The 27,997-nt window shown below is 44.0% G+C and overlaps 2 protein-coding genes across 2 annotated transcripts in view; one reads left to right on the plus strand and one right to left on the minus strand.

Annotated features, from left to right (window-relative positions):
- Window positions 1-9,090, plus strand: part of LOC143298061 (huntingtin-like) — a 78,033-nt gene extending 68,943 nt beyond the window's left edge. The window contains 4 exon segments of the mRNA XM_076610736.1: window positions 626-788; window positions 2,727-2,887; window positions 3,751-3,944; window positions 5,656-9,090. Coding sequence (XP_076466851.1) covers window positions 626-788; window positions 2,727-2,887; window positions 3,751-3,944; window positions 5,656-5,672 — 535 coding nt within the window. The 3' untranslated portion in view covers window positions 5,673-9,090.
- Window positions 9,091-12,640: 3,550 nt separating this feature from the next.
- LOC143298070 (uncharacterized) overlaps window positions 12,641-27,997 on the minus strand; it is a 45,584-nt gene continuing 30,227 nt past the window's right edge. Inside the window, exons 20-24 of the mRNA XM_076610748.1 lie at window positions 24,660-26,221; window positions 22,904-23,017; window positions 22,233-22,400; window positions 21,166-21,438; window positions 12,641-19,313 (exon numbers count right to left, since the gene is read on the minus strand). Of these exons, the coding sequence (XP_076466863.1) occupies window positions 19,228-19,313; window positions 21,166-21,438; window positions 22,233-22,400; window positions 22,904-23,017; window positions 24,660-26,221 (2,203 nt within the window). The 3' untranslated portion in view covers window positions 12,641-19,227. The remainder of the gene's footprint in view (window positions 19,314-21,165; window positions 21,439-22,232; window positions 22,401-22,903; window positions 23,018-24,659; window positions 26,222-27,997) is intronic.

Consider the following 27,997-nt stretch of genomic DNA (forward strand, 5'->3'; position numbering starts at 1 on the left):
TGTGGGAAGGCAGAAGACATGGAGGTTGTCAGAAGGCAGAAGACATGAAGGTTGTCAGAAGGCAGAAGACACGGAGGTTGTGGGAAGGCAGAAGACATGAAGGTTGTGGGAAGGCAGAAGACATGAAGGTTGTCAGAAGGCAGAAGACATGAAGGTTGTGGGAATGCAGAAGACATGAAGGTTGTGGGAAGGCAGAAGACACGGAAGCTGTGGGAAGGCAGGACACGAAGGTTGTGGGAAAGTGAGAGACATGAAGGCTGTGGGCAGGTGGAAGGTTGTGGGAGAGGGGAAGACATGAAAGTTATGGGAAGATGGAAAACATAAAGGCTGTGACACATGAAGGCTGTGGGCAGGTGGAAGGTTGTGGGAGAGGGGAAGACATGAAAGTTATGGGAAGATGGAAAACATAAAGGCTGTGACACATGAAGGCTGTGGGAGAGGGGAAGACATGAAAGTTATGGGAAGATGGAAAACATAAAGGCTGTGACAAGGTGGAAGACAAAGGTTGTGGGAAGATGGAAGACATGAAGTTGGTGGGAAGGTGGAAGATATGAAGGCTAGAACCTGGAAGTCTGCAAAGTTGTAGAAAGGCTGGCACAAAGTGTTTTTTCCCCCGGGGGTACAGGATCAAAAAGGGGTACCCGTACGAGGCGCGGGTCATCACCCGCCTGCTGCCCGCCTTCCTGGCCGACTTCTTCCCAGCCCAGGACATCATGAACAAGGTGATCGGAGAGTTCTTGTCCAGCCAGCAGCCCTACCCTCACCTCATCGCCAAGGTGGTCTTTCAGGTCAGTCCCACTCTCACCTCAATCCCTCTTGTCACCTCATTCTGTACCTACAACCCCTTGACTGCTGACTCTGGGTGACATGAGAAAAAGTGCGGCCAGAATTTTAAGTGCGTTGGCTACTTTTTTTTTGTTTACATGTGTGCGGTATCATTGATTTTTCAGTAATGCAGTCTTCCAAAAGGAAGATGCCTAAATAGATAATGGTTACTGACACCCTGACCTGTAAGCTCTCTCTTATGTCAGTGGGGTGAGAGCCCTTCATGGAAGAGCATACTCGTCAGCAGCAGTCAAGGGGTTAAACGATTGTTTGGTGTCATATACTGTACCATGTCAAACTGATGCAAACTAGGCCTATCGGTTTGCTCTGCTTGGTCAAATTTTGCGCGTTAATTTTAGACTCAACTACCTTTCCTGTGAGTCTGTCAGCTAAGCGTCTGTGTCTGTCAAATGATTCATTCTTTGTGTCATTGAGAAAAGGTTGAAGACACATTGTGAATCTCTCGCTTGACCACCAGCAGTCACATCATGTTACATGTGTGTGTCTGACAGGTGTTCAACATCCTACACCAGCAGTCACATCATGTTACCTGTGTGTGTCTGACAGGTGTTCAACATCCTACACCAACAGTCACATCATGTTACCTGTGTGTGTCTGACAGGTGTTCAACATCCTACACCAGCAGTCACATCGTGTTACCTGTGTGTCTGACAGGTGTTCAACATCCTACACCAGCAGTCACATCATGTTACCTGTGTGTGTCTGACAGGTGTTCAACATCCTACACCAGCAGTCACATCGTGTTACCTGTGTGTCTGACAGGTGTTCAACATCCTACACCAGCAGTCACATCATGTTACCTGTGTGTCTGACAGGTGTTTAACATCCTGCACAAGCAGTCACATCATGTTACCTGTGTGTCTGACAGGTGTTCAACATCCTACACCAGCAGTCACATCATGTTACCTGTGTGTCTGACAGGTGTTTAACATCCTGCACAAGCAGTCACATCATGTTACCTGTGTGTCTGACAGGTGTTCAACATCCTACACCAACAGTCACATCATGTTACCTGTGTGTGTCTGACAGGTGTTCAACATCCTGCACCAGCAGTCACATCATGTTACCTGTGTGTCTGACAGGTGTTCAACATCCTACACCAACAGTCACATCATGTTACCTGTGTGTGTCTGACAGGTGTTCAACATCCTACACCAGCAGTCACATCATGTGACCTGTGTGTGTCTGACAGGTGTTCAACATCCTACACCAGCAGTCACATCATGTTACCTGTGTGTGTCTGACAGGTGTTCAACATCCTACACCAGCAGTCACATCATGTTACCTGTGTGTGTCTGACATGTGTTCAACATCCTACACCAGCAGTCACATCATGTTACCTGTGTGTGTCTGACAGGTGTTCAACATCCTGCACAAGCAGTCAAATCATGTTACCTGTGTGTCTGACAGGTGTTCAACATCCTACACCAGCAGTCACATCATGTGACCTGTGTGTGTCTGACAGGTGTTCAACATCCTACACCAGCAGTCACATCATGTTACCTGTGTGTCTGACAGGTGTTCAACATCCTACACCAGCAGTCACATCATGTTACCTGTGTGTCTGACAGGTGTTCAACAACCTGCACCAGCAGTCACATCATGTTACCTGTGTGTCTGACAGATGTCCAACACTCTGCACAAGCAGTCACATCATGTTACCTGTATCTTACCTGCATGTTACTTGTGTTACCTGTGTGTGCCAGGTGTTCAACAACCTACTCTAGCTGTCACATCATGTTACATTATCTGACTTGTGTCTTACCTGTGTGTGTGTCTAACCTGTTTTACCTTTGTGCCTACCAGGTGTTCAATAATCTGCACCAGCAGTCACATCATGTTACCTGTATCTAGCTGTGTTACCTGTGTGTGCCTGCCAGGTGTTCAACAACCTGCACCAGCAGTCGCAGCACACCCTGGTCCAGGAGTGGGTCATGCTGTCCCTGTCCAACTTCACCCAGCGCTCCCCTGTGGCCATGGCCACCTGGAGCCTCACCAGCTTCTTCCTCAGTGCCTCCACCAATGTCTGGCTGAAAGCCCTGTATCCTTGTTAGCCACGCAGACGTGTACACACTTGCAGACACACACACACACACACACACACACACACACACACACTCCCACCATCATCCCTGTCTGTTTCTCTCTCTCTCTCTCTCTCTCTCTCACCCATCCACCCATGCTCTTCATTTCACATGTAAAAAAAACAACAACAAAAAACCAGACTGTGAGTCATGTGTTACTTGACAGCAGAAAGTATACAGACAGATATCAGTCCTGTAATCAAAGAACAAAATCTGTGCAGAAAGATATTAGTTAATAATAATAATGATAACATTGATAATAATTTTAATGTCAGACCCGATCATCTGCGTTATTACCATAGTGGGAGTCCCTGCCCCCTTCCTCCCTCCCTCACCCTCAGCCCTTCTCACCTCTATCAGTACCTCCTACCTCTCTCACCCTCCACCCACTCTATACACACCCCTCCAGCCTTTATTAGCCCCCGCAATCCCTCCCACCTCTCTCAGCTTCTCACCTCCCCACATGCCATCTCTCTCCTCCTCCCCACCCACACACACGTCAGCCCTTCTCACCCCTTTCATTGTCCCACTCATCCTCTCCCTCAGCTCCTTACTCTCCACCCCCTCTCATATCCTCACTCCCCCCCCCCACCCCAAGCCCTCACATCCCTCTCAGTCTCATCTCCTCACTCTGTCACCCCTTCACTCCCTCTGAAACTGACCAACCTCCGTACCTCCCCCCACCTCCTTCAGAGCCCCACCCTCCTTACCCCTCCCTCAGCCCCTCACCTCTTCATCCCCTTACACACAACCCCACACCCACCCACCATGCCCCCACTCTCCCCAGATCAGAAGAGTGTGTTCCTTGACTGCGGTCAAGTTTCCCCCACGTGTTGGGTCGCATGGGCAAGCTGGAGGTGGTGGACCGTCGCCTGTTCTGCCTGGCAGCTCTGGACTTCTTCCGGCAGCTGGGCGAGGACATGCACCGCCGGTCTTTCCTCTCCACCTTCCAGGGGGTGGCCTCCTCCCCTGACTCGCCCTACCACGAGCTGCTGCTGTGTATCAGTGAACTGGGTGAGTGAGGGTTAAACAGCCAACAGCTGCTGCTGTGTATCAGTGAACTGGGTGAGTGAGAGTTACAGCCAACAGCTGCTGCTGTGTATCAGTGAACTTGGTGAGTGAGGGTTAAACAGCCAACAGCTGCTGCTGTGTATCAGTGAACTGGGTGAGTGATGATTAACCTTTGCTGGCTGTTGCTTTTGACTACACACGGAAGCTCATGTGGGTCGTCCACGACCCATACCGTTGTCGCTTTTGACTACACATGGAAGCTCATGTGAGTCGTCCATGACCCATTCCTTTAAAGAGACAAAAACCTATATATTCCTCCAAAGCTTGTGTGGGTCGTGTACAACCCATACTTTGTAAAGAGATAAAAACCTGTCTATTCCTCCAAAGCTTATAACAAAATATTGAAAAGGAAAACATATCTTAACAACTGATTACACACACATGTGCTCGCACACGCACACACACACTCACACAAACACATACACTCAGAAGAAACACATGCTCACGCATTCACACACACGCACTTACACACACACACACACACACACTCACACACACATACACACAACTGATCACACACACAAACACATAACACCACATGCACATGCATACAAACCCTACTTATGCACACACAGATAGATAGAGAGAGACAGAGAGAGACAGAGAAAGAGAGACAGACAGACAGCGAGACAGAGAGAGAGAGAGAGATGACACATAGCATCCTATACACGCACAATCAAAGATATTCAGTCACACAGGTACATGCTGTTAGAGAAAGGGATGGAAGGGGGTTATAGCTGAAGACAGGCGAAAGGGACGGGGCGAGGAGGAGGGGGGACGGTAGTGGGAGAGTAGTGGGGTAGTGAGGCTGTTGAAAGTAAAACTTCTTTATTTTCCTTCACTAATTACAAATTAAACCTTCTGAAATCACTATTAAAAAGGTATGGGTCATGCATGACCCACACAAGCTTTCGAGAGGTGACCACGTTTTTTCCTCTTTAAAAAGCATGGGTCATACACGACCCACACAAGCGCCCAGGTGTAGTTAAAACGTCACCTTTAATTACTCATTAACTGATAAATGATTTTTTTTTTCATTTTTTGGTAAAAGTTGGTCTTTTAGGTGTAGGAAGCATTTCTGAAATTTCGTAGAAAAATATTAAGAATTGGCTGAGATATTTGCGTTTCTGTACCCTTCTGGGTCGTGTACGATCCACGATAGCCAGCGAAGGTTAAACAGTGAACAGCTGCTGCTGTGTATCAGTGAACTGGGTGAGTGAGGGTTAAACAGCCAATAGCTGCTGCTGTGTATCAGTGAACTGGGTGAGAGAGGGTCAGACAGCTAACAGCTGCTGCTGTGTATCAGTGAACTGGGTGAGTGAGGGTTAAACAGCCAATAGCTGCTGCTGTGTATCAGTGAACTGGGTGAGAGAGGGTCAGACAGCTAACAGCTGCTGCTGTGTATCAGTGAACTGGGTGAGAGAGGGTCAGACAGCTAACAGCTGCTGCTGTGTATCAGTGAACTGGGTGAGTGAGGGTTAAACAGCCAACAGCTGCTGCAGTGTATCAGTGAACTGGGTGAGTGAGGGTTAAACAGCCAACAGCTGCTGCAGTGTATCAGTGAACTGGGCGAGTGAGGGTTAAACAGTCATGTTTTTTTTAGGAACAGCAGTAAGGTAATGTTGCCATGGTGACCCTGTGATGTGTTTTTCAGGGACTGCAGTGAGGTAGTGTCACCATGGTGACACCCCTCCCCCCCTGCCAGAAGACCACAACACATTCCTTATCAACCCTTCACAGGACTCAAGTGACCAGGCTGTCATTTCTCAGCCCTGGTCACTTCCTTTACATCAGTGTTCTGCATCATCATGGCCTGAGTCATGGATGTTTTTGTAACAATGGTAACTCTGGTCTGTCTTTGCCATGAGGAAACTCTCTGAGCATTTCAAAGATGTGTTCTGTTGACAGTGAATTATGGATTAGTGTGACTGATGACATTGCCAGGTGGAACGTGATTCTGTGATGAGAGAGGTGTGTGAATGAGGGAGATGATTTAGAAAGCCTCTTTTTTTTTCTTTTTTTTTTAATCCTCCACTCACCTCATTACTTAGCACTCTGAGTAGTGCCCAGTGATGGTGGCGGTGGTGCCATCCTCTGAATCAAATTGTTCTGTCAAGCACAGTGACAATAATCAGGCCATGTTGTAACAGATAAGTTTAGGTCTTTGTTATATTATTTTTACCATTGCCTTTTTTTTTCTTTCTTTTTTTCCCTATATTTCACTGTTTGCATGTTCTCCATTGACAGTGTTTGTGAGGAGGCATGTGTACATATGTATGTTTGCTTGCATGCAGTGCACCCTTGCCATTTGTTTTGCACCGTCAGGCGGGTGTGATTGTTCACTGAGTTTTGTGTGTGTATGAGGGTGTGTGTGTTGTTGTTTTTTTTTGGTTTTTTTTTTTTGTTTTGTTTTGTTTTTTGAAGGGGCGTTGTTTTGAGTTGTGTGTCGGTCAGTTCAACAATGCAACAGTATAGGCCCTCCTGTTGCAGCACTGCTGTGTGTGTGTGTGTGTGTTGATGGGGGAGTGTTTGGCTTGACAAGGAAGTGGCATCACATATGTATCATTGTGGCAGAATCCACATATCACAGCCACACAGTATCAGGAGACAGGGAGCATGAAGTACTGTGTTACGTCAGTGCAGAGTGTGGACAGGGAGAGCTACACTGGACAGGGCAGTGGTGTGAGTGTGAAGCATCATGTGTGAATCATGGCCACAGTGGGTAATGCGTGCAGTGGTGATGGCCCCTTGAGTGAGAGCAAGGTGGACACCTTTGTCCCATGATGACAGAGGTCTGTACAAAATGGGGATGAGAGTGCTGAGCCAGGGTCAGGCTTGGGAGTTCTTCTGTGTGTTGAGTTCACCACCGACAGAGCAGTGATGCTTTGCGCCAAGTTCATGACGGACAGTCAGTCGAGCAACTGCTGTGTCCAACCGCTGACAATAGAGGTGACACGATTCCCCATATCAAACTGTCAGATAACTGTCACACTGTCAGATAACTCTTGGCTGTAACCTTTGCTTTTTTGTACTTCATTTTGTCATGTTTGCTTTCAGTCAACTGAAAAGTCATGGTGTAAGTTTGTTTTGTTTTGTTCCTCAACATATTTATCAGGCTGAGGTGTTATGGTTTTCCCCATAATGTTTGTGGTTGAAAGGAATGCGCTGAGAAAGTGATCAATATCTAATGAGGCATTGCATGCACTGGTCTGTGTGTACAGTCAGGTAGTATGTACATTGATACAAAAATAAGGGAGAGTTAAGGGTTACCTTCTCTACCTGCTATGGCCAAGGACAGAGTGGCTGTGATTGTCTGGCTTGTCTCTAGTCTCCAACAGTGAAACCATTCTCACCTGTTGAACAACCCCACATGCAATATCAGTCCTGAATCTTTAGAGGCAACCCTGGGTGATGCACATGTGATAATTTCAATGTGTGTGCTTATGTGCAGTGTCTGTGTGTGTGTGTCTCTAAGTGCATACTTATTCTCTGTGGTGATGCAGTGTGCCTGCATAGATGTCCACATGACATGCTCAGAACAGGTCACAGGCAGAGCACAGTGATGACTCGCCACCCCTCAACTCTGACCTCTGACAGAATAGTTGTCATGGCAATGAGGGCCAGTCACCAAAATTTCATTATTGGAGCACTGCAAGATCAGATATACACATAAAGGGGTTTTTTGGCAACTTGTTTTTTTATTTTTTTTTATTCTGTATCTTAAAAACTGCACTATTTTTTTTTTCTAAATTGGCAGATTTGTTGTGCAAGTACTGTGTTCACCTGAAGGTCATGGTTCACTGAATGTCTGAAGAGATGCAGCATTGTCTTATGGGTGAGTTCATCCAACTTTTTTTTTTGTTTGTTTTGTTTTTTGCATTGACAGTTAACCTAGGGCCTGTTGTCAGCTATTTTCAGCGATATGATTATTTTGTTTCTGTTGTAAGGTGTGCTTCATGTGATCATATGTATTGGAAATGGCAAGCTTTCTGGCAGGTGTTGAGTTATTTGACAGGAGCATTCAGCATCCATCTGAAGCTTCTTATTCAGTTTTCCATACAGAGCATTCCAGACTTCGATGTATTTGTGTTGTTGATGTTTTCTTTACTGATGGGTTGATCCGTGACTTGACTGTAAGCAGGCAAATGTATTCAAAAGAAAATGAAGAATACTGAACAATCAGACCTTGTCACCTTGCCTCCCACTAAACTGTTTCTTGCACTTTTTTCTCCTTTTTTTTTTTCATTGTATGTGTTGTGTGGAGAGAGAGCGATTGAATGCTGGTACCTGCTTTCTGTTGGTACTTTCTATTGTATTGAGGAGAGAGGTTGAATGCTGGTGGTTTTCTGTTTTGGTGGGAGTGAGAGAGAGTGTGAATGCTGAAAACTTCTTGTTTTAAAATGAAGAAAGAGATTGAAAATCAGGTCACACAGGTGGGGGGCGGGAGTGCATGTCTGCAGGTCACACTGGATGAAGATAGAAGCACAGAATCACACCACACACACTTTTTGGTACAGGACCCTGGCTCTCAACAAGGAGCTGACCACACTGCTGACAGCTCGCCTACATGTCTCACACATCTCACCTTTTTTACCTGTGGGGAGAATGGAGTTAAGGCGGGATGGGGAGGGTGGGGACTGGGCAAAGGACATATCAAAATTCATCATCAAAATAGAAAAAAAAAAGGTACAGTAACTCCTAACTGGAGTTTTGGTACAGTACAATTTTTTTTTTAATAAATTTTTTTCTTTTTTTTTTTTAATTCTTGACAGGTCTTTCACTCCTGCCCTGAAGTCATGTTTTTTTTTCACTGTACATGTCAATCATGCACAGTGAAAGACTGAAGGATATAAGTTCTAGACATCATCACCTGTTTCAGGTTAAAGTGGGATGTCACAAGTGTCAGTTACAGTTATAACTTATCATCGGTTGTAAGTGCCAGATTTTGTTTTTGTTTTTCCCAAAATAAATGTGACTTTTGCTGCAAATATCTTGTTGCCATTAATTTTTCATAATTTTGAAGTAAATCATGAGTACTTGTGTGTGCATGTCGGTGTTTGAAACTGAACAGAGATGAAATAAAATGTAAATGCAACCCCCCTGAGTTTGTGTGGTGATATTCAACCATTCACATATCAATGTTATTGCTCTGGCATAATAAAATTCACATGGGTCCAGCAAATTGAAAGATTTTGTCTTTATTCAAATCAAAAGTAAATGATCAAACTTCAAAGCAAAAGAAGCTAATTGTTTATTACATGACACACACACACACACAGCAGACGACCAAGAGAGTCCATTCCGGTGAAAGTTTGAAGTCCACAGCCGTTCACTCTGCTGCACTGTTCCAAGGGAAACAACTCTTCTGTCACTCAGAAAAGAACCAAGCAAACAGAATGCTGAGCTTAGGACACGTTACCAGTGATGTCAAAGTGTGTGGACTGATACATTTAAGCTAAACTTCATCTGCTTTAAAATTAATAAAATTTTAACAAGCAGATGCCTGACCTACGCACTATAACCGATGGAATGGTCAGGCCTTGTGAAGCAGCCCTAGGTTATCTCTTACAGGGACATTTCATTTCAAAGTTTGAAGACCGTCCTTTGAATTAATTTTTATAACAAAATATATCTTTAACATAAACTAAAAAGTTAATTGTAAGCTGTCTTTGTTTTTGTTTTTTAGAGGGGGGTCACCAGGAAATCACCTGATCACTTTGGAGGGACATTACATCTGATTTCAGTTTTGAGAAGGTGGGGGGAGGGGGGGCTCAAAGAAATCACTTCGCAGGAATTCAGTTTACCGATACAGAAACAAAAATTAATTTTGGAGGACAGTCTTGATTTCTTTTTCTTTTTCTTTTTTAATCAGATGTAGTGTATATGGATCAGTCCACACACTTTCGCCACCTTGAAACTGAAAGTAGGATTCCATTTTATAGGAATCCATTTGTTCAGACATGAGGAATTCACTGCATATGAATTCAGTGGACAAAAGAAAACACAGTAATTCAATTATAGGAACACTAAAAAAAAAAATCATTGACAGCAGTTTACTATGGGGGACTCTAGGACATTATTCCAAATGAATTCACCACTGGGGACATTATGAAATAAATCAAATGAATTTCTTTTCATCTGTATTCGGGCTCCCTTCAACCCAGACCCTATTGACTGTAAATGACAACGTCATGATGTGAAAACAGGAAAACTGAACAAAGGAGCTAAGTCATGACACTGATAAAGCATGTAAAACTGAACATGAAAAAAATGTAGCAAACTGATTACCATGATGAAATATAGAGAAAAAAATTTTTTTTAAGTATTACAAAAAAGTATAAAAAGATTACACAGGAAAAATGGAGAATAAGTTACAGTCAAAACATAGTCTGTGCAAGCCAGGCTTCATCTAGGACAACAACAACACAATTCAAACGGGGCAACATTCCCTGGAGCTAGAAAAAGAAATTTGAAGTTTTGTGTCTGATTCACACATCTGGAGGAACAGACAACTGTGAGTCCAGTGAAAAAAAACTCCATCGTTAGTAATGGTCTGAGTGGAGTATTTCTTCCACCCAAGCCTTCCAAATAACCATGTGCGCCCACAACTGAGATCCCTGAACCCCTCAATGTGAAACCAGTGGCACACCAGTCACTTCACATCACTGATGTCTGGTTACCCTCTTTACTTTTTGTGCACACTACACACCTGCTATGAGTGTTGTGAAGTGTTCACTTGAGCCTGTGAACACACAGGCAACCAATACAGACCCTCCCAGCTAAGTGAACAAAAAAAGTACTTCGTTTACAAACAATACACTAACTAAAGTGTGTTCATTTGGTCACCATTTTGGTTGACATGCAACGCATTTATAAATTTGCAGGTGTTGCCAAATAAGGTCACAGATCACATTCAATTCTGGGGCACCTGACTAATCAGTGACAACACACCTGACCGATCAATGACAACACACAAGATCAGCTTCTTATATTTTGAGAAAAACGGCAGGTTGCAGCATTTCACTAAAAAGCAAAACATTACCTGCACTCTGATCAACTTGGAAATAACCAAAAGTGCCAAGGTTTATTTGTGGACTTCCTTTCTCCACACAGAAATATATCCTTGCATTATCGCATCAAAAGTGGTGTCTCGGTACATAAGATTCTGTCAACATAGCACTGAGATCATACATTCAGAGTATATCCCAGTTTCACCAAACTTTTTTTTTTTTAGTTGCAAGCTCAAAGATAAAAGATAAGTTATAAACAAGTTTTATAGACAATTACATAATAATCCATGTTTATTCCATGGACTATGCCACGTTCATGTATGGATGAACTACATTTCCAGCATTTTAAATGAAGGTCATACTGTGAGGGTTGGCCCCTCTGCAAGCATCTGTGCAGCAAACCTGTCCCTTTTGACAAGGCAGCAGAAGTGCTGAGTCATCTTCTGTGCACCTGCTGGGGTGCAAGCGCACCTGAACATTTCAGAAATGCTGGAATGTGACCTGGTTGAAGACAAATTTTGACAAAAAACAAGAACGCCAGAGAATCGACAGAGAGACAGAAAATACAAAAAAAAAACAGCCGTATGAAGAGCACAGGAACAGGAGTCATAATGGCTGCTGGAAAAAGAGGGCGCTAGTCAGGGGGGGCAAAGGGGAGGTTATCGGCCATAGCTACTTTCGTTTTCTCTGCATAGGCGGATAGTAGTTTGCACAGGACAGGAATGTCAGACCCCTGCCGGAGTCTGCACTAGTGGGTCACGGTTAAGTATGTGTAATTAAATGCTGTTTTCACAATCCTTTTCAAATGGTCACCAGATGAGCTAATGCCAACTCATGTGGGATGCTTTGTCCAATGTCCATGTGAAAGATTAAGTGTGTAACTCTTTCTTCTTTTTAAAAAAAAAAAATCCGGTTGGTGCAGCTCTGTCCAAACTGAAAACCAAAGGATACAGCACCCATATTTTCTTTATCACACATCTTGGTCGTTGCGGTCCTGCACAAGACTTATGTGTACAGCCCCTTATCTTTTGTGGCTTAAAACCCAGCCAAGTAATGTATACAGTACTTTCAACATAAACTCCAGATTCCATATGAAGACATTGCAATTACACTCAGCAATACTGAACATTCCATTGTCAAAGAAAATCGTGTGAACCACCTTGGTGAACACCACTGTGTCTGTCGTTCACCACAAGACGGCATCAGCAAAATCAACACCAGCACACTGCTGAAACAGGAGGACTTTTACATCATTGTATCCATGGTCCATATATACACTTCTCCTTGCAATGCTTTATTCCTCCTCCTCCCTCCATTTTCCTAGACTCACAACAGTGCAGAGGTTTTACCTTCAACCTCACACACACTGCTTACATGCATCATCCATAACACACACATTCTGAACTTAAGCATCCGAAACACTATGTCCAGGAACAATTCTCATCAACACCCACAATCCATGACCAGCTCTTGTTCAGTGATTGACCAGTGCTATGGCAAGTAACAAGGATTTATATTTGCTTAAAAATAAAAGAAAGAGAAGAAAAAAAAGACAAGTGACATCTATACTCCAGTCACCTTGACACTTGGACAAAGAGAATTGAAAAGGGGTTGTAAGAACAGGGGGGGTGGGAACAGTGCCCTGTCAGCTGATGTGCTATGTCAGGGCACTGTAAATCACGCTGCTTTCTTCACTCCTGTTGGCTGCTTCAGCACACGGCCGGCTCAACAACCACAGCGTTCCACCAAACACTCAAATATTCTGTGACAACAATCTTCCAGCGACTCGCAGCTTGCAACACACCCTTCGGAGTTCTGGGATCCATCACTTAGCAGCCACCCAGGAGATCTGAAGATGGCATTTCTTCGTCTTTCACCAACATACACTGTGGACAGGACAGCTGGTGTCACCATTAAAAATGGCCTCCAACTGCATGAAATCCATTTCTTGTAGGATTCATCTCTGGTTAAGGATTCCCCCCAAAATACAAACAAAAGCCAAAGCCCAGTTGTTTTTTTCCAAGTTGCCAACCTTTTCATGTCGCCAATCCAAAAGTGGGCTCCCATTCCAGCAACAGCACATCAGTTCCCTACAGTAACTCTCTCAAATCCTTTGAAATCAAGTGATGGTCTTTCAGAGCTAAACTCTCTGCAGCAATGTTGGCCCAGATTCTATCAGATCTGAAAAGCTTCTACAGTAATTCTTTAGTAGCCTTTTTCTTTCCTTTTTTTTAAAGCAAGCTGCTGTTGGTTTTCTAATGTTGGTGTTGTTTGTTTCTGTGTCTGAATACCTGTATCCAGCAGTGTTGACCTTTCCTCAGATCTAAAAATTTGCAACAGCAGTTCTTTTATTTTTTTTTAGCATGCAGCTTTTATGATTTTCTATTGATGGTGTTGTTTGTTTCTGTGTCTGAACACCTGTGTCCAAGCTGAATGGAAGAAAGTTGTGAGCCTTTGTTGGAGCAAACATTATTGTCATCGTTTTCCAAACTAAACATTCCAAGTCTTGTTCACATCCCATTTCATACAACCATTGTCAAGCCATTTCAGGCCAGCAGAGGTCATAAAATACAATAACAGACCTACAGGGTTTCATAAATGCGACCAAACTAAATTCCATACTTGTTCCAAACCACACTGAAAATTGTCCATACCTAACACAATGCCAAACTGAATCAAAATTTTGCCTGCAACATCGCTGACTAAAGAGATCAGTGGGTTACTCTTGCACTGATGTTCTAGTTCCATCACTTTTTGTTCATGTGTTGTTTTGTTAAATGTGTTCAGCTCTTGGTTGAAAGGTAGTGGTCAAGGGTTTCATCAAAATTCCAAGTCTTTTCAAGACCCTGAAGGGCAAAACACATTTTCCAAGACTTTTACATCCCAGGAAAATGGTTACTCTCATGTTTCCAAGACTTTTTTTTGACATCCATGACTGTATGAACCCTGGTTCAAAGATACGACACAATGACAGACCTGACAACAGACCTCCTCCTGGCCACTGTTCAGCTACGCTCCGTTTCACACCACAGGACTGAACGGCTGGATAGACCATTTCCCACAGACAAATACCTGGGTCCTTCAGGCCTGCTGTGCAGCATCAATGGCTATTTCACAGCATGTCTCTCTCTCTCTCACTCACACACAGTGAGAAAACAGTCTGAACATCATCATGTCCATCACCTTTGACAGCTTTTCATGGTACTGGCCCTCCAGTGTCCTGTCCTGTCCCTTCACCTGGTGAAAGGGGGTTGTTCCACATTCCACTGAGTCTCATGACACACCTGAAAGCCAGCAGTCTCAGAACAACGGCAACTCTAAAACAATGGAAGAAAAAGGAAATGGGGTCCCTTACTTCCATCCAAAATGTCCATTTAATTTGCTGCTTATGAAAATAAGGTGATTATTTTTGTAAACAATTCAAGTTAAAAATATCTTTTGTAAAGATTTGAAGAAAAAAAGACTTTACAATACAATCCATTAATTACTAATGAGGATAAAAGTTAAATTGAGAAGTAAAGCTACTAAACTATATATTGGAAAGTCTGTGACAACTGTGACAATGCCATGAGGTGATGATACTTGTAGACTGCACAGGGTACAATCCGGTCAGGTAAACAGGTTTTCTACTGTTTCTTCCATTGTCAACTTCTTCCAAACCACAAATGAGTAAACTTTTGAAAATGGGAACTGGTCCTTACGTTATCATTCAAAATACCAGGGGAAATGGTAGTTTCTCTTGGCTTTTTGACTGTTTCCAACAATACTTTGTCGCTCTAAAAGGGTAAAAGGATTTAAAGTTCTTAAAAAATTGAAGTTTCTCACATCATTTAGCCTCTCCAAGGGACAAAAGGTTTTGTTTTGTTTTTTTTAAAGCTAAATTGCATATGACATTTTATTTCTTCACACTGAACAGGGGAATAGATATAATCTTTATTTTGCACTTGAATCATTTCTTACATAATTAAACTTCATTTAAAGTTTAACGAATCTTTAGCTCCTACTGGAGCATGGAGGATTACAACATTGTTTAGCAAACAACATGCCCAACTTATGTACATATGCAAATGGCAAAGATGAAAAATGCCATCAAACAAAATTATGCATAATTTCCAAATCTTATAAACTTGCTTTATTTCAACTGCACATTTTACTGCCATTTGGAAATAGCAGAAATTGAAAACAGATTTTGGAACAACTTTTTTTCTCAAATATTGCAAGTCTGCATAATCTGGACATTCCAGAACAGAGTGAAATTTGTCTAGTTATACTCTTTGCAGATTCTCTCCATAAGGGGCAAAAGGTTTTAAAGTTCTTTAACAATTAAATTGTGTTTCACATTATTTACCCTCTATACACTAATTTAGGTAAAGAATTAAAAAGTTGTTTCAGACCTGAATTATTTTATCATGAAACATTCACACCTGGGACAGATAAAAGATCAACTGCTTTTCATCAGTGAACCATTTCTTACACCATCCTGCCTCCAAAACATGTCTTTTCACGAAAAATCTTAGGTTTTAATGTGTAATTAAACTTAGGTTTATATTGCGAGTTGCACAACCATTTCTCTTGAGAGATAATGAAGTTTACTTTACTTGACTTTTTCAAGGTCTTGGGTCTATAAACTGTAATGATCCCTTCTGAACCAGAACCTCATTTTCTGGTCACTCAGTTTCAGTCAAACACCAAAATCCTTCAAACTGACATCTCTTCCATTCCCCCCCGTGTTCCTCCAGTGAACACTGAACAGACCACTTCACTTCAACACAATGGTGTGTTGTCCACTTACCAAGACAAAGTGACACATTTAATATTCAAAATGTCCATTACACTGCTCATTTGGGGTCAAAGACATTCTGCAAGACATGAAGAAAACCAAAGGGTTCCCTCATAGCTCATATCCAATCATTTGGTCATGTTTCCATTTCCAAAACAATGCAAATAATTGCCAAGCCTTCACTTTAAAACTGTGGCAACTTGGTCCAAGAAGTATTTAGAATAACCAAATATGGCTCACTGAAGGCTGAACCACCATTCTCAGAATCCACCATGCCAAGACTCCATGTGAACCTGATGCTGTCCATATTACAAGTTTTACAAGGACCAATTCATAAGAGCACTTATGCTTTCATAAAATTTGAAAAAAATTTGGGAGAGGATTTAAATTATGTAGGCTGCTTTTGAACTCCCAGTGGCCACTCAGTGAACACAGACAGCTGTTTCAGGCACACAAGAACCATGAACAGCTCAAGAAGTGCTTGAAAAATCGATGTTTCAGCCAAAAATTTAGTTATTCAGCAGTTCATAAATAAAAGCTGGGTTTTTCATTATTATAAAATGTGTGTACAGATATGAAAGTGCACATTACACTGACTGCATACACCACTTTTTTTCCCGAAAATTTATCATCATTTCATCATGACCCCAAGAAGAAAACTGCAAGTTTCCGAGTGGTCCTCAAGGTTCTGTGAACCCTGTAATTAACTTACATCAGAGGTTCTTCACTGCTACTGGTAACTCCGTACTACCTGCAGCATGTATGGAGTAAACTCAAAGAAAATCCGATCTGAAGAGGGATGGGCTCTACCAGATTTGACTTGCCCAATACAAACCGCATAAACAGTTCTGTGTGGCACCCCAATGACTCTTCTGATTTAAGAGAGTACACATGTATAATATGCAAAAGCTTTGGCCAATAAGCCAGGTCCACAGTGGAGTATAAAAATGGGACAGACATTATTGCAACAGATCTACAGGTGGCCTTGAAGGTCCCTGCCCTGCACCCAGGAATGATCCCTTGACAGGAACAGACCAGTGGATCCACCGCCTGGATGACCACTGTGAATTCCTTTGAAGTGGATAAAATCACAACCACGTGCAAACATTGCAGAGCACACTACTGTTTACTGACATACCGCCAAATAGACAACTGCTGACCTACCGCATCAGCCACAACATTGGACTAACCACTGGCTGTGCCTTATGACATGGCACATTTGTGTAGGTTACCACACGTTCTCATGGATGGGAGTGACTGATTTTCGTAAGAGTGAAAAGTTTGCCACCAAGGTCTTTAATGTTTTTCTTAACACTGAAACAAAGTAAAATAATGAGGGTTGGGCAGTAAATCTCCAAATTGCCGACACAGACATACTGCCACCTCTGCTGTGTCACACGGACATGCCCGGCCTCCACACACTGGCAGGGAACAGTCACACACTGATCACAGGGTTCCTACATCAGTGAACAAACAAAATTCCACACTTTTTTTTTTTCCAAAACCTCTTCCAGACAAGACCGAAAACCTTCCATGTCAAACTGAATCAAAAATTTTCTACACCGCTGATGAAACAGATCAGCAGAAATCCCACCATCAATGTTACATTTTCATCATTTTTTCGACTGTTTATTTTCTACATACATTAAGCTCTTTTTTTGGATGATACTAGTAAAGGGTTTTGTTAAAATTCCAATATTTTTGTACACCCTGTAAGGGAAAATATATTTTCCTAGACTTTTCCAGCCACTGTAACAGTTCTCTCATTTTTCAAAGACAAGTTTCCAGACAGCATGAACCCTGTGATTAGTTTCCATACTCTCACTCAGTCACACGTCTTGAACATTCAGCAGTCTGCACTTCCCATGTCAGCTGCCACCACCAACATCATCACTGTCAACATATTGCAGGGAATACTCCTGGCTACCAATTTTCAAACCACTCCTAATATCAGCAGTATGTTTCCAACCTGATCAAAATTGCATTAATGCAATTACTGTCAAAACAGCAGGAATGTTCTTTCCAAGCCAGGACCATTCAAAACTCACTGCCATGTTGTGCAGATGTTGGAGGCAAATCTGAGCATGGTTTCAAAACAAACAACAACAAAAAAACATGAAACAATTATGTTTCTTGCCACCCTGTTGGTACCATCAGAAGTGAACTCCACATCACCCTCTGTGGACATATGGGATACATGTCTGTGTCATCTAGAGTAAAAAAAAAAAAAACGAAACCAAAAAAAACAGCTGTCAAAACAATCATGCCTCATTCTTTGTCGTCTTTATTTCAAAGGTCAACACCTTCATCAAAAACAAAAAAAAAAAACCTTCTTCCTCTCCCATGATGTGTCAATCTACAGCATGCGGAAAGTGAAAACAAGACCATGAAGGCAACAGTTTTGAAGGACAAGGTATCCTGAACAGGATAATATAATGTACAGCAAAAGAAACAAAACAAGACTGATGTCAAGTACAAAAGAAAAAAAAAACAGAAGCAAACAGTCAAAACTGAAAGTAAAACAATCTAAGTCAAAAGGCAGAGGACAGGGACGGGAAGGAGGAAGTGATGGGGAGCAGCACAGAGTAACCTCCCCCTGGGAACCCTGAAACTCTCCCCAACCTTTCCACCACCGGGCAATCCAGACATCGCGTTCTGCTCACAATCGCACATCTCTCATCAACCTGCGTTCTGCTCACAATCACACATCTCTCATCAACCTGCGTTCTGCTCACAATCACACATCTCTCATCAACCTGCGTTCTGCTCACAATCGCACATCCCTCATCAACCTGCGTTCTGCTCACAATCACACATCTCTCATCAACCTGCGTTCTGCTCACAATCGCACATCCCTCATCAACCTGCGTTCTGCTCACAATAGCACATCTCTCATCAACCTGCGTTCTGCTCACAATCACACATCCCTCATCAACCTGTCTTCTTCCTAACATGACGATTTCTTTCATAAACTTACCCGACCCTCCTCCAAAATCCTCCACTATGCTCTCTCCCTCCAATCACCCCCAACCCACTGCCTTTCATTTCTTTTCACTTTGCTCAAAAACAAAATAATAATAATAAAAAAATCAAAAGAATAAAAAAATTTTAAAAAGGTGGGGGCGGGGAGGGGAGGGGAGGTTGGGGACCAAAACTGACAACAAAAAAGCAGGAAGACTTCTCCAGTCTCCCTCATATCCCGTTATTCAAACTTCTAAAAACTAACTCAACAATGTCCTCTTTCTATTGTAACACTGTCACTCAAGCCAAATTAAAAGAGCACCAGACAATTCATCTCGTTATTCCCCAGGCACACAGCAAACATCAACCAAACAAGCTGACACTGTACAGCTCTCCCCAGTGGACACGTCACCACAGGGTGAAGCAGGCAAGGGGAGGGGTGCAGGGAGGGGCGCATGGAGGGGCGGCAGTGGGTTCACTTGGTTTCCATGGCAGCCAACCGTGCCTGCAGTTCTGCCATCTGACGAAGCAACGCTTCCTTCTCCGCATCTGCCGTCGCATCTGTCAGGTGTCATCATGTCAGCATTGTTACGTCACAGTCACAGTATCACATTGTTCCATCACGCTCGTCATATGACACTGTTTACATCATGCTCACCATATTACATTGTTAATCATACTCACAATTTTGCACTGCTATATTACACAATATTCCACTGTGACACCACACTCAGAATATCACACCATTACATCACACTCACATTATCACACTGTTACATCACACTCACAATATCACATGTGTCACATTTCAAATCAGCAGTGTGTGTCATCACTTCCACACTCTTCATCACATCTGTAACATTTCATGACATGTCATCACACCCATCCGACCTGTTGTACATCCCCATGTGAATGAAGATAACCCTCAACTGACATGTGAGCCCCCCACCCCCACAACCCCTCCACAGACTTCACACTGCTCCATTCCCAACCAGCAAAGTTCCAGAGAATTCCTCTCTTTTCATCATAAACCACTCTCCCACTGTTGCATAAAAAAAACTACTTGCTGTTCACCTCAGGTGTTTTCTCTCTCTCTCTCTCTCTCTCTCTCTCTCTCTCTCTCTCTCACACACACACACACACACACACACACACACAGGGATCAGGTTCGACATCGGTCATCGGTCATTGACGCATTTAATTTTGAAATGACCTATTGTTTTTCAAGTTGCCAGGTCACATGACTTATTGTTTTTATGACCAGTCGGTCAACCAAAGTAACCATCTCTCTCTCTCTCTCTCTTTAACGATCACGATCACTTTGTCGTCTGCTCCTACAGGAAATGACTATAAACTGGTTTATTAAAATACGGATCCGTGACGAAACGAAATCCGAAACGAATCTTTATCGCTGGCTATTGCGAGCTTCGGCGAGAAGAATTGGCGTTCCCACTTTTGCATTAACCGAGTGCAGTTCAGACCGGTCTGATTGTAAACTGAAAGCAGAAGTCTACTTTCAGTTTTCCCGGAACCGGGTGATATTTGACCTATTGATTTTCAAAATGACCTATTGATTTTATGTTCTTCCGGTCATATGACCTATTGTCTATTGAACCCAACCTGATCTCTGCACACACACACACACAGTACACACAGAAACAGTAAGTGCCTCTGATAAAAGTCAAAAGTCAATCTTAAACCTTAATGTAGAGGTTTCAAACACACTGGCTGAGATGTTCACTGAACATATCACAGTGACTAATGGAAAGAATTTGAAAAAAATAAGAGATAAACTACTGAAAATACTGTGCACACAAGCTGAAAAAAAGGTCAGACTCTAAGCATAGTTTCATTGTGTGAATATGTCCCGTGGCCAACACTGTTGAGTTTGTAGGTGTACTGAAGATTTACATTACTCATGCTGAATGAATTATCTTGTGACCTATATTCTGTTGTTGTTGTTGTTGTTGTTGTTGTTGGTGGTGGTGGTGGTGGTGGTGGTGGTGTGTGTGTGTGTGTGTGTGTGTGTGTGAGTGTGTGTGTGTGTGTGCCTTTAATGCTTAGAAGAAAAATTGAAACAAAGACAATAATTCACATGTATGTCCTCGAGTCTATGAGAACCACCAAGTTGATACTCTTAACATAATATAAATGTCTCATTGGTTTTCATTTTGTTTTAGTTTTTTTCTATCCATTGTACATATTTCTGTTCTTTGTATAATGTAATAATTGAATAAACACATTATTGAAAAAAAAAAAAGATACGGTTTCATTCACCAGAGGCCCAACCCTGAACAACTTGACAATAAGGGTGCCAACCAATAGGCTGAGATGCGTACACTCAACTCTACATTCAAATTAATCCACCACCACCCCCAATCCCCCACCCCCCATGACTAGCAGTGTGACTTACCGGTGCTAGGTGGTGCAGAGGGTGGTGGTGGCGCTGGTGCAGCAGTGACTGGTGGTGGTGGTGGTGGTGGCGCAGAGAGCGACACCACCTGGCCAGTGGCCACCAGCACCTGTGCGACATCTTGCTGCGTGTCCGTGGTGACCACGTCCACCTGGTGAGCACTGTTCTGCACCGCCTGCACTGTCAGCTGCACCCCCTTGTTCTCCATCAGCTCCCGAGTCAGCAGCACGCTGTCCTCGTCCCAACTGTCCCCTCCGCTGGCTGGCCCCACGTCTGTGAACGACACACCACTCTGTTTACGCATACCAAGATTCAAACACTCTACTGTCCGCCACCGTTCTTTCTCTGTCTGTGGACCTTGCTTTCGCTTCATAAGGTCTCTGCACTCAGCTCTTTCAAGTCTGACCTTAAAACCCACATTTTTCCAAGACAGCCTCCTTCCCCTGCCTCTTCTTTGTATTCAATTTCTCAAGTTTAGAGTTATGCATGAGTGTGAATGACTGGTTTGAAAGCGCTTTGATCTGTCTCTGCACAAGATTCAGTGCTAATTCCAATTATTATCATATTACTACCACACACTATTACACCACACTGCCCACACTACACACCACTGCACTACCAGCCTGCTGTAGGGGGTTTCTGACAGTACGTGTTCTAAGTTGTTAGGTCAGCTGCTCTGGGGAGGAAAAAAGGGGGGGCCTTGGGGAGAGGGGGCACCAAGGATCGTTCTCAGCTGTTATTTCCTTTGCTATCTTCATGTTTGTAGCGCATCTGCAGTCAACATTCACACACACACACACACACACACACAATGATAGCACCAGTGGACCAGTACAGCACAATACAAAACAGTACAATACAAAACAGTACAACACAACAAAGTACAATATAGTACAGCACAACAGAGGACCATACAACTTAACACAATACAGTATACTACAGCATACTACAGTGCAATATAGTATAACACAATAACTACAGTACAATATAGTATAACACAATACAGTTTCATACAACACAACACAGCACAGTACAACACCGAACACCACAGCACAGTGTCTACTGACCGTGCAGGCAACAGCGAATGGTGGCCAAGGGGTAGTTGAAGCACAGGTCTCGAGGCAGGGGACGCAAGTCGGCCAGGTCCAGCACAGCCTCATTGCCATAGTCGAAGAACGTGACACGCACTTGTTCAGGGGACACCACCTCCTCTACTTCACAGCGGAACCACACACCTGCACACATTGTACACTGCGCTCATGCTGTGCCTTCTTTGTGAGAGTGTGTGTGTGTGTGTGTGTGTGTGTGAGTGCACGCGCGTGCGTGCGTGCATGTGCCTGAGGGACAGGCTGGCTCCCTTGTCCCGAAAAAAAAAAAAAAAAAAAAAAGCAGGTATTCTTCAATTTCTTGTCTAAAAATGAAATGCAGTTAAAACATGGACATTACTATACTACCTTACAGCTTACTACACTACATGACAGCCCCCAACCCTAACCCTGAAACAGCACCATAGCTAGTATAGGCCCCTACACTCAACACTCATATAAAACCACAGCCCCCACCCTCGAACATCACTCTTGCACCCCTTATCCTTTAGCACAACTACTCCCCCCTCCATTAGACAAAAATACCACTGCACACCCACCTCCAAAAACACCAGAACCCCCCTCCTACCATCAAACATCACTACAGTCCCCCCAACTCTTCCCACTCAAAAACATAATACAATCTCCCTCACCTTCAAACAGTCCCGACAGCAGCTCTCCCTTCGCCGGCAGCTTATCCATGGGAGGGCAGTCAGCATTCACTTCCTGTAGTTGTGGTACCATGCCGCCTTCGTCATGCTGGGCGACTGTCACAAACACACACACTATCATCACCATGCAATCACAGGTGTTCTTTATCACAATAAAATCACAGATGCCAATTTCCAAAAACGAGGAGCACCTGCACCGGGCTAACTCACCAAAACAAAATGGATAAAAATTTCAATAATCATTCTATTCATGTCTTTTTCTCTTAGTCCCTATTTCTCTCTGTACCAGTGTGTGTGTGCGCGTGTGTGTGTGCGTGTGTGTGTGTGTGTGTGAGAGAGAGAGAGAGAGACAGAGACAGACATCGCAAAGTCTCATGCTTTACTCAGTTTACTGTTAGCATTTGACATTTTTTCTTTCCTCTGCTAGACATCTTTAAGTCAGCATGACACAAGGTACAAACAATATTCAACTGGCCCAACCATGATCAAATGAACATGGGGAACTCGGCCAGCATTTCTGTTAACCCTTTTGCTGCCAGGAAAATAAGATTTAAGTGAAATCTATTTGCCAGGGGTTTTTTTTTCCACAAACAACGGTTATTGGAGAAAGACCCACAAAAGTATAGAAAGGTAAATGAATAAAGAATACAAAGCACATGACATTTCCCCATTTAAAATATTTTCAGTGACATGCTGTTGTTTTGAAATCAGTGTTTTGTTTTTCTGTCACATTTTCAACTTGTTCATTACAAACAGTCACATAATTTGCACTAAAATATATTTTCTGGACAAATGGATATCTGCACACACAAATTATACCAGAATAACCACCAAAAAAAAAAGAAAAAAAGAGAGACATACATAATGCACTATGACTTCTGTAAGTGATAATACGGATGTGGGGCCACGCCCCCTCGGTCTCCACCCCCCTCCTCTTCACCACTCTCACACACAGACACTTCATCCAGTTCTCATCAGATCGCGTTGGCCGAGTGCCAAGAAAATCACTCACACTGTGTCCTGCTAAAAATTCGGTCACTTTCTGTCCTCTGCTACAGCTGTACAGTTGGCATAACTCACTGATAGATGTATCTTGGCCAGTCTCTTCACTGCTCCCTTTATTTTCTATCAAATCGTCCAATAAAATTTCATCACTGTCTTCAAATTTACGCTTCAATTCTTTCTGAGCATCAGCTAAAGAAAGCAATCTTGGTTGATTTATTCCAGTACGATCGCATGTCTTGAGCAAGGCGTCTGACATTTTGTTGAGCAAGCAAGGACAAGAGCCAGACAAACACTGCGGCAGTAATCCAACCAAAATGTTCAAATAAAGGACTGCCTCATGACAAAGATGGGGTTTCTATCTATGAACAGAATCTAGAATTCCACAAGCTAAAGCTACCAGTATTTTTGTCAACAAACTCAGTGCAAACCAGGGAAAAGTCAGATATTTCAATGATGAGTTATCTCGTGCAGTTAAGTGTACATACTAGCGCTGACGAGTTATCTCGTCATATAGGCAGCTTAGAGGTTAACGCAGTCATATTTTTTTTCACTGGCGGTGGACTTGCAGAAGGTGGCAGGTGAGAACAGTCCAGACCTGGTTTTTCAAACACCAACCACTCACCACTCATACACACATGCAAACACATACACATACACCCCCCCCACATAAACACACACACACACACCCCACAAACACATACACACACACACATACACACACTGTCTGACTTACTGTAATGCTCCTTGTGCATGGTGTAGAAGTGTGCAGGGGAGACGATGTAGGTGACCACCATGTGCAGCACCTGGCTGTCCTCAGCCACCACAGGCAGACAGTTGCGGGTCAGGACCAGCTCAAGCTCTGCACCACGAGGCGGGTCCACTGCAGAGTCGGGCAAACCACTCTCCACCTCCTCCACTCTCTCAGCACCTTCCAGTGCAGGACTGGGAGACACTAGCAGCTGACCGCTCACCCCTTCAAACTGGATGGAAGGAGAGGAGCGGGCGTTGTGGACACTGCCATCGTCGTCGTCATCCCCTGGTTCCAGGGGTGGGGGGAGGGAAGAGGAGACAGCTCCTTCTTCGCTCTTCTCATGAGTGGTGGTGGGGGTTGGGGTGGGGGCAGGGGAGGGCTGCAGACCCAGCATGGAGACGACAGAGACATGGTCACTGGTCAGGACGTCCACACTGTGACACTCCCCCTCAACCCCCACTATCCGGACTGTGGCCTCCGTCATTAGACACAAGCCGCGGAATCGCTTCTCCATGTCTTGCGACGTGGGGGATGGCACTCCCGTCAGCGTGCACAGGATGGCCTGAGCAGGCATCTGTAGGAATTGTGGGGGCACACCTCTCAGGGTGCCCACCTCCTTGTCCTCCTTGTTGCCATAGTCCAGGAAGAACACAGTGCAGGTGGCGCCACTGTCAGACAGGCGCTCCACCTGCCCGCGGTACCACTGCTCGTCCTCCGTGAACTTGACCAGCACCACATCTCCAGCTGACACGGCCTGGCAGGCTGGAGGGGGCTGCTGCCCCTCGCACAGCACCGTCATACTCTCTCTCAGCTCGTTCAGGTCCTCCTCTGCTGTCTTGGTGTTGACATAGAACTTGTGGCAGCTCTCGATGTCCTGGATGCCTACCTCAACACACTCCCCCACAGGCAGACTCACCCTCCCCAGCTGGGCAGCAGATGCCACAGACGCCGCAACCGGCTGTGGGGACCCTTCCTCTTCTGGCACTGACCTCACAGAGGGGGCGGGGGTGCTTCTAGCAGACTGGGTAGGGGCGGGGGGGTTGGCGAGGACATCAGTGACAGGTGTGAGTGTGGGTGTGGAGGGGAGGGCAGCAGGAGGGCTGGGGGAGGGAGGGGTCTTCCCGCCCAGGTGGTGCATCAACTCATGGGCCAGGGTGGTGCCCAGCCCTTTGCCGACCAAGTCCACCCACACCGTGCCACCATCCTCCTCCTTCCTCTCCACCAGCACTGTGCACAGGAACCTCTCCCCCTCCTCACGCAGGTACTTCTCCAGACACCTCATGAAGGTGGTCACCTGATCCTCCCCCCACTCCCCGCCCACATGCTTGGTGATGTCTAGCCCACAGAGCACTCCATGGACAGGGGTGGTGGCATGCACCTCTTTCAGGGCCCGGATCTCTTCGAAGGGACGCTGCTCCCTGTTGCCAAAGTCCACGTAGAAAAGGGAGGCTGTCCGCACGTCAGGTGCCACTGCCTCCACCTCCGCCCGGTACCAGCAGCTGTCCTCGGAGAACCGACCTACCACCATCTCCCCCTTCACAGGCCTGCACACAGCAAGACAGTAAGGGTCATCATCGTTTCTCTGTGATCACAGACAATACATGCAGGCAATTGTTACTGTCAAGTCTATCACTGTTCAACACTTCATCACTTCTGTCTTGCTCAGACAGAGGCAGAAAATGCTTCAATTATAAATCAGAATCAATAAGCAAGAAATAGGTCAAATCTAACTTCAAAAGCAATAGAATGAAGCATGGAAAATAAAGATTTTTTAATAACTATACAATGAAGCACGAAACTGTATAAGTGTAACTTTAACAGAATGACTGCAAAAAGATGTGTAAAACTGCATCAACTGTTTATCGTTTTAATGTGCAGGCAACTGTTATCATCAAATCTATCCTTGCTTTACCCTTTCCTGACTTTATCAGTTATTAAGCTTGGATATTTCATTAAAAATAAGGCCAGATTGCTTAACACATCAAACAGAAACCAGCATGCTGCCAATACAGGGGATCAAGTATTAGAAGCAGTCGACACACAGCATGGAGAACATGGTCTTAGTTGACACAAAGGTGGTTCAAAATAGTACTTTTGCCTTGACACTATGTAACTGGTTGTTTCTTTGCTGTTCATGTTCAATACGTTTGCTTGTTTTTAACAAGACAGAGCAAAGTGAGCTGGATTAGTCTCAAGAACAGAAGTGGAGCAATCTGTCAACTCATTGCCGATTAGATCAGGCCAGTTTTACAGAAACTCTCATCGACAATTGTGCACCAAAATGCCACGCATCGATTATTACCCCCCACCCTCCCCTGTGTCAGTTTCTTCTCACTATAAATCATAATCATCATAATCTATTTCATTATTTCAATTCATCACTTGATTTTTGCCACTTCAGCACAGCATTTTCATCATGTAGGTATTGTGGTTGATATGTATGCTGAATGCTGTGCATGTTGGTTTTGTGTGTCCATACATAAAAATGCTGTTAGGGTTCAGTTGGATGTCTATGCTGGGTTTTACACGTAAGTTCTCAGTATAGTTTTTAAATGCATGTTTTACTTTTGGAATGTGCAGCGCAGTTGAGCAACTTTATCAGCATGGAAAAGCGCTATACTGTTTTGGTTTGGGTTTTTTTTTAACCATGAGTGCAGCATTCTGAAGTTCAGCATCACATGCTACACTCAAAACCGTAGCAGTTGACAGGTCTGCAAAGGAAAGCCAGCAGAACTACCTGTCCATGGCATACATTGATCATCACTACCAGCTGCTGTGGAGGACCATCCGCTTCACAGACGCCTGTCTGGGAGTGTTGCTAAAAATTTCCTGACCCAACACTGCAGGTGTCTGCATTTCTCAGTCAGCGTTGATACAGCCTTGTCAAACAGTCCCAGACCTAAATCAGGCATGAGATTGGGAAACTGTGATTGAGCCTGAAAGGTGAAGGCCCCCAGTGGAGGTCCATGGGGCAACGCCCCTGGTGGGGGTCTGGTGGCGAAGCCCCCTGAAGCTGAAGGTTTTTCTCAATTTCAAACCATTAAATCTGCACTTGCGGGCCACCAATGCTGCTGAGGTATTCCAACCCACAGGAGACAAAAAATCAGTCCAATTCTTCCTAAACTGAAATGTTTTTGCTTTCAAACCTGTAAAGTCAGCCTAGGGGACATGGTTTTCAAAATCTTGTCTTGAGTGTGTGTGTGTGTTTGTGTGTTTTCAATGCAACTCTGTATGTGAGAATGAGAGACAGACAGACAGATGGACTAACAGATTGAGAATGGGGGTCAGGTGGGACATGGGAGGAAAGAGTTAAAGTTTGT

Source organism: Babylonia areolata, chromosome 2 (assembly GCF_041734735.1).
Source record: "Babylonia areolata isolate BAREFJ2019XMU chromosome 2, ASM4173473v1, whole genome shotgun sequence".
NCBI lineage: Eukaryota > Metazoa > Mollusca > Gastropoda > Neogastropoda > Buccinidae > Babylonia > Babylonia areolata.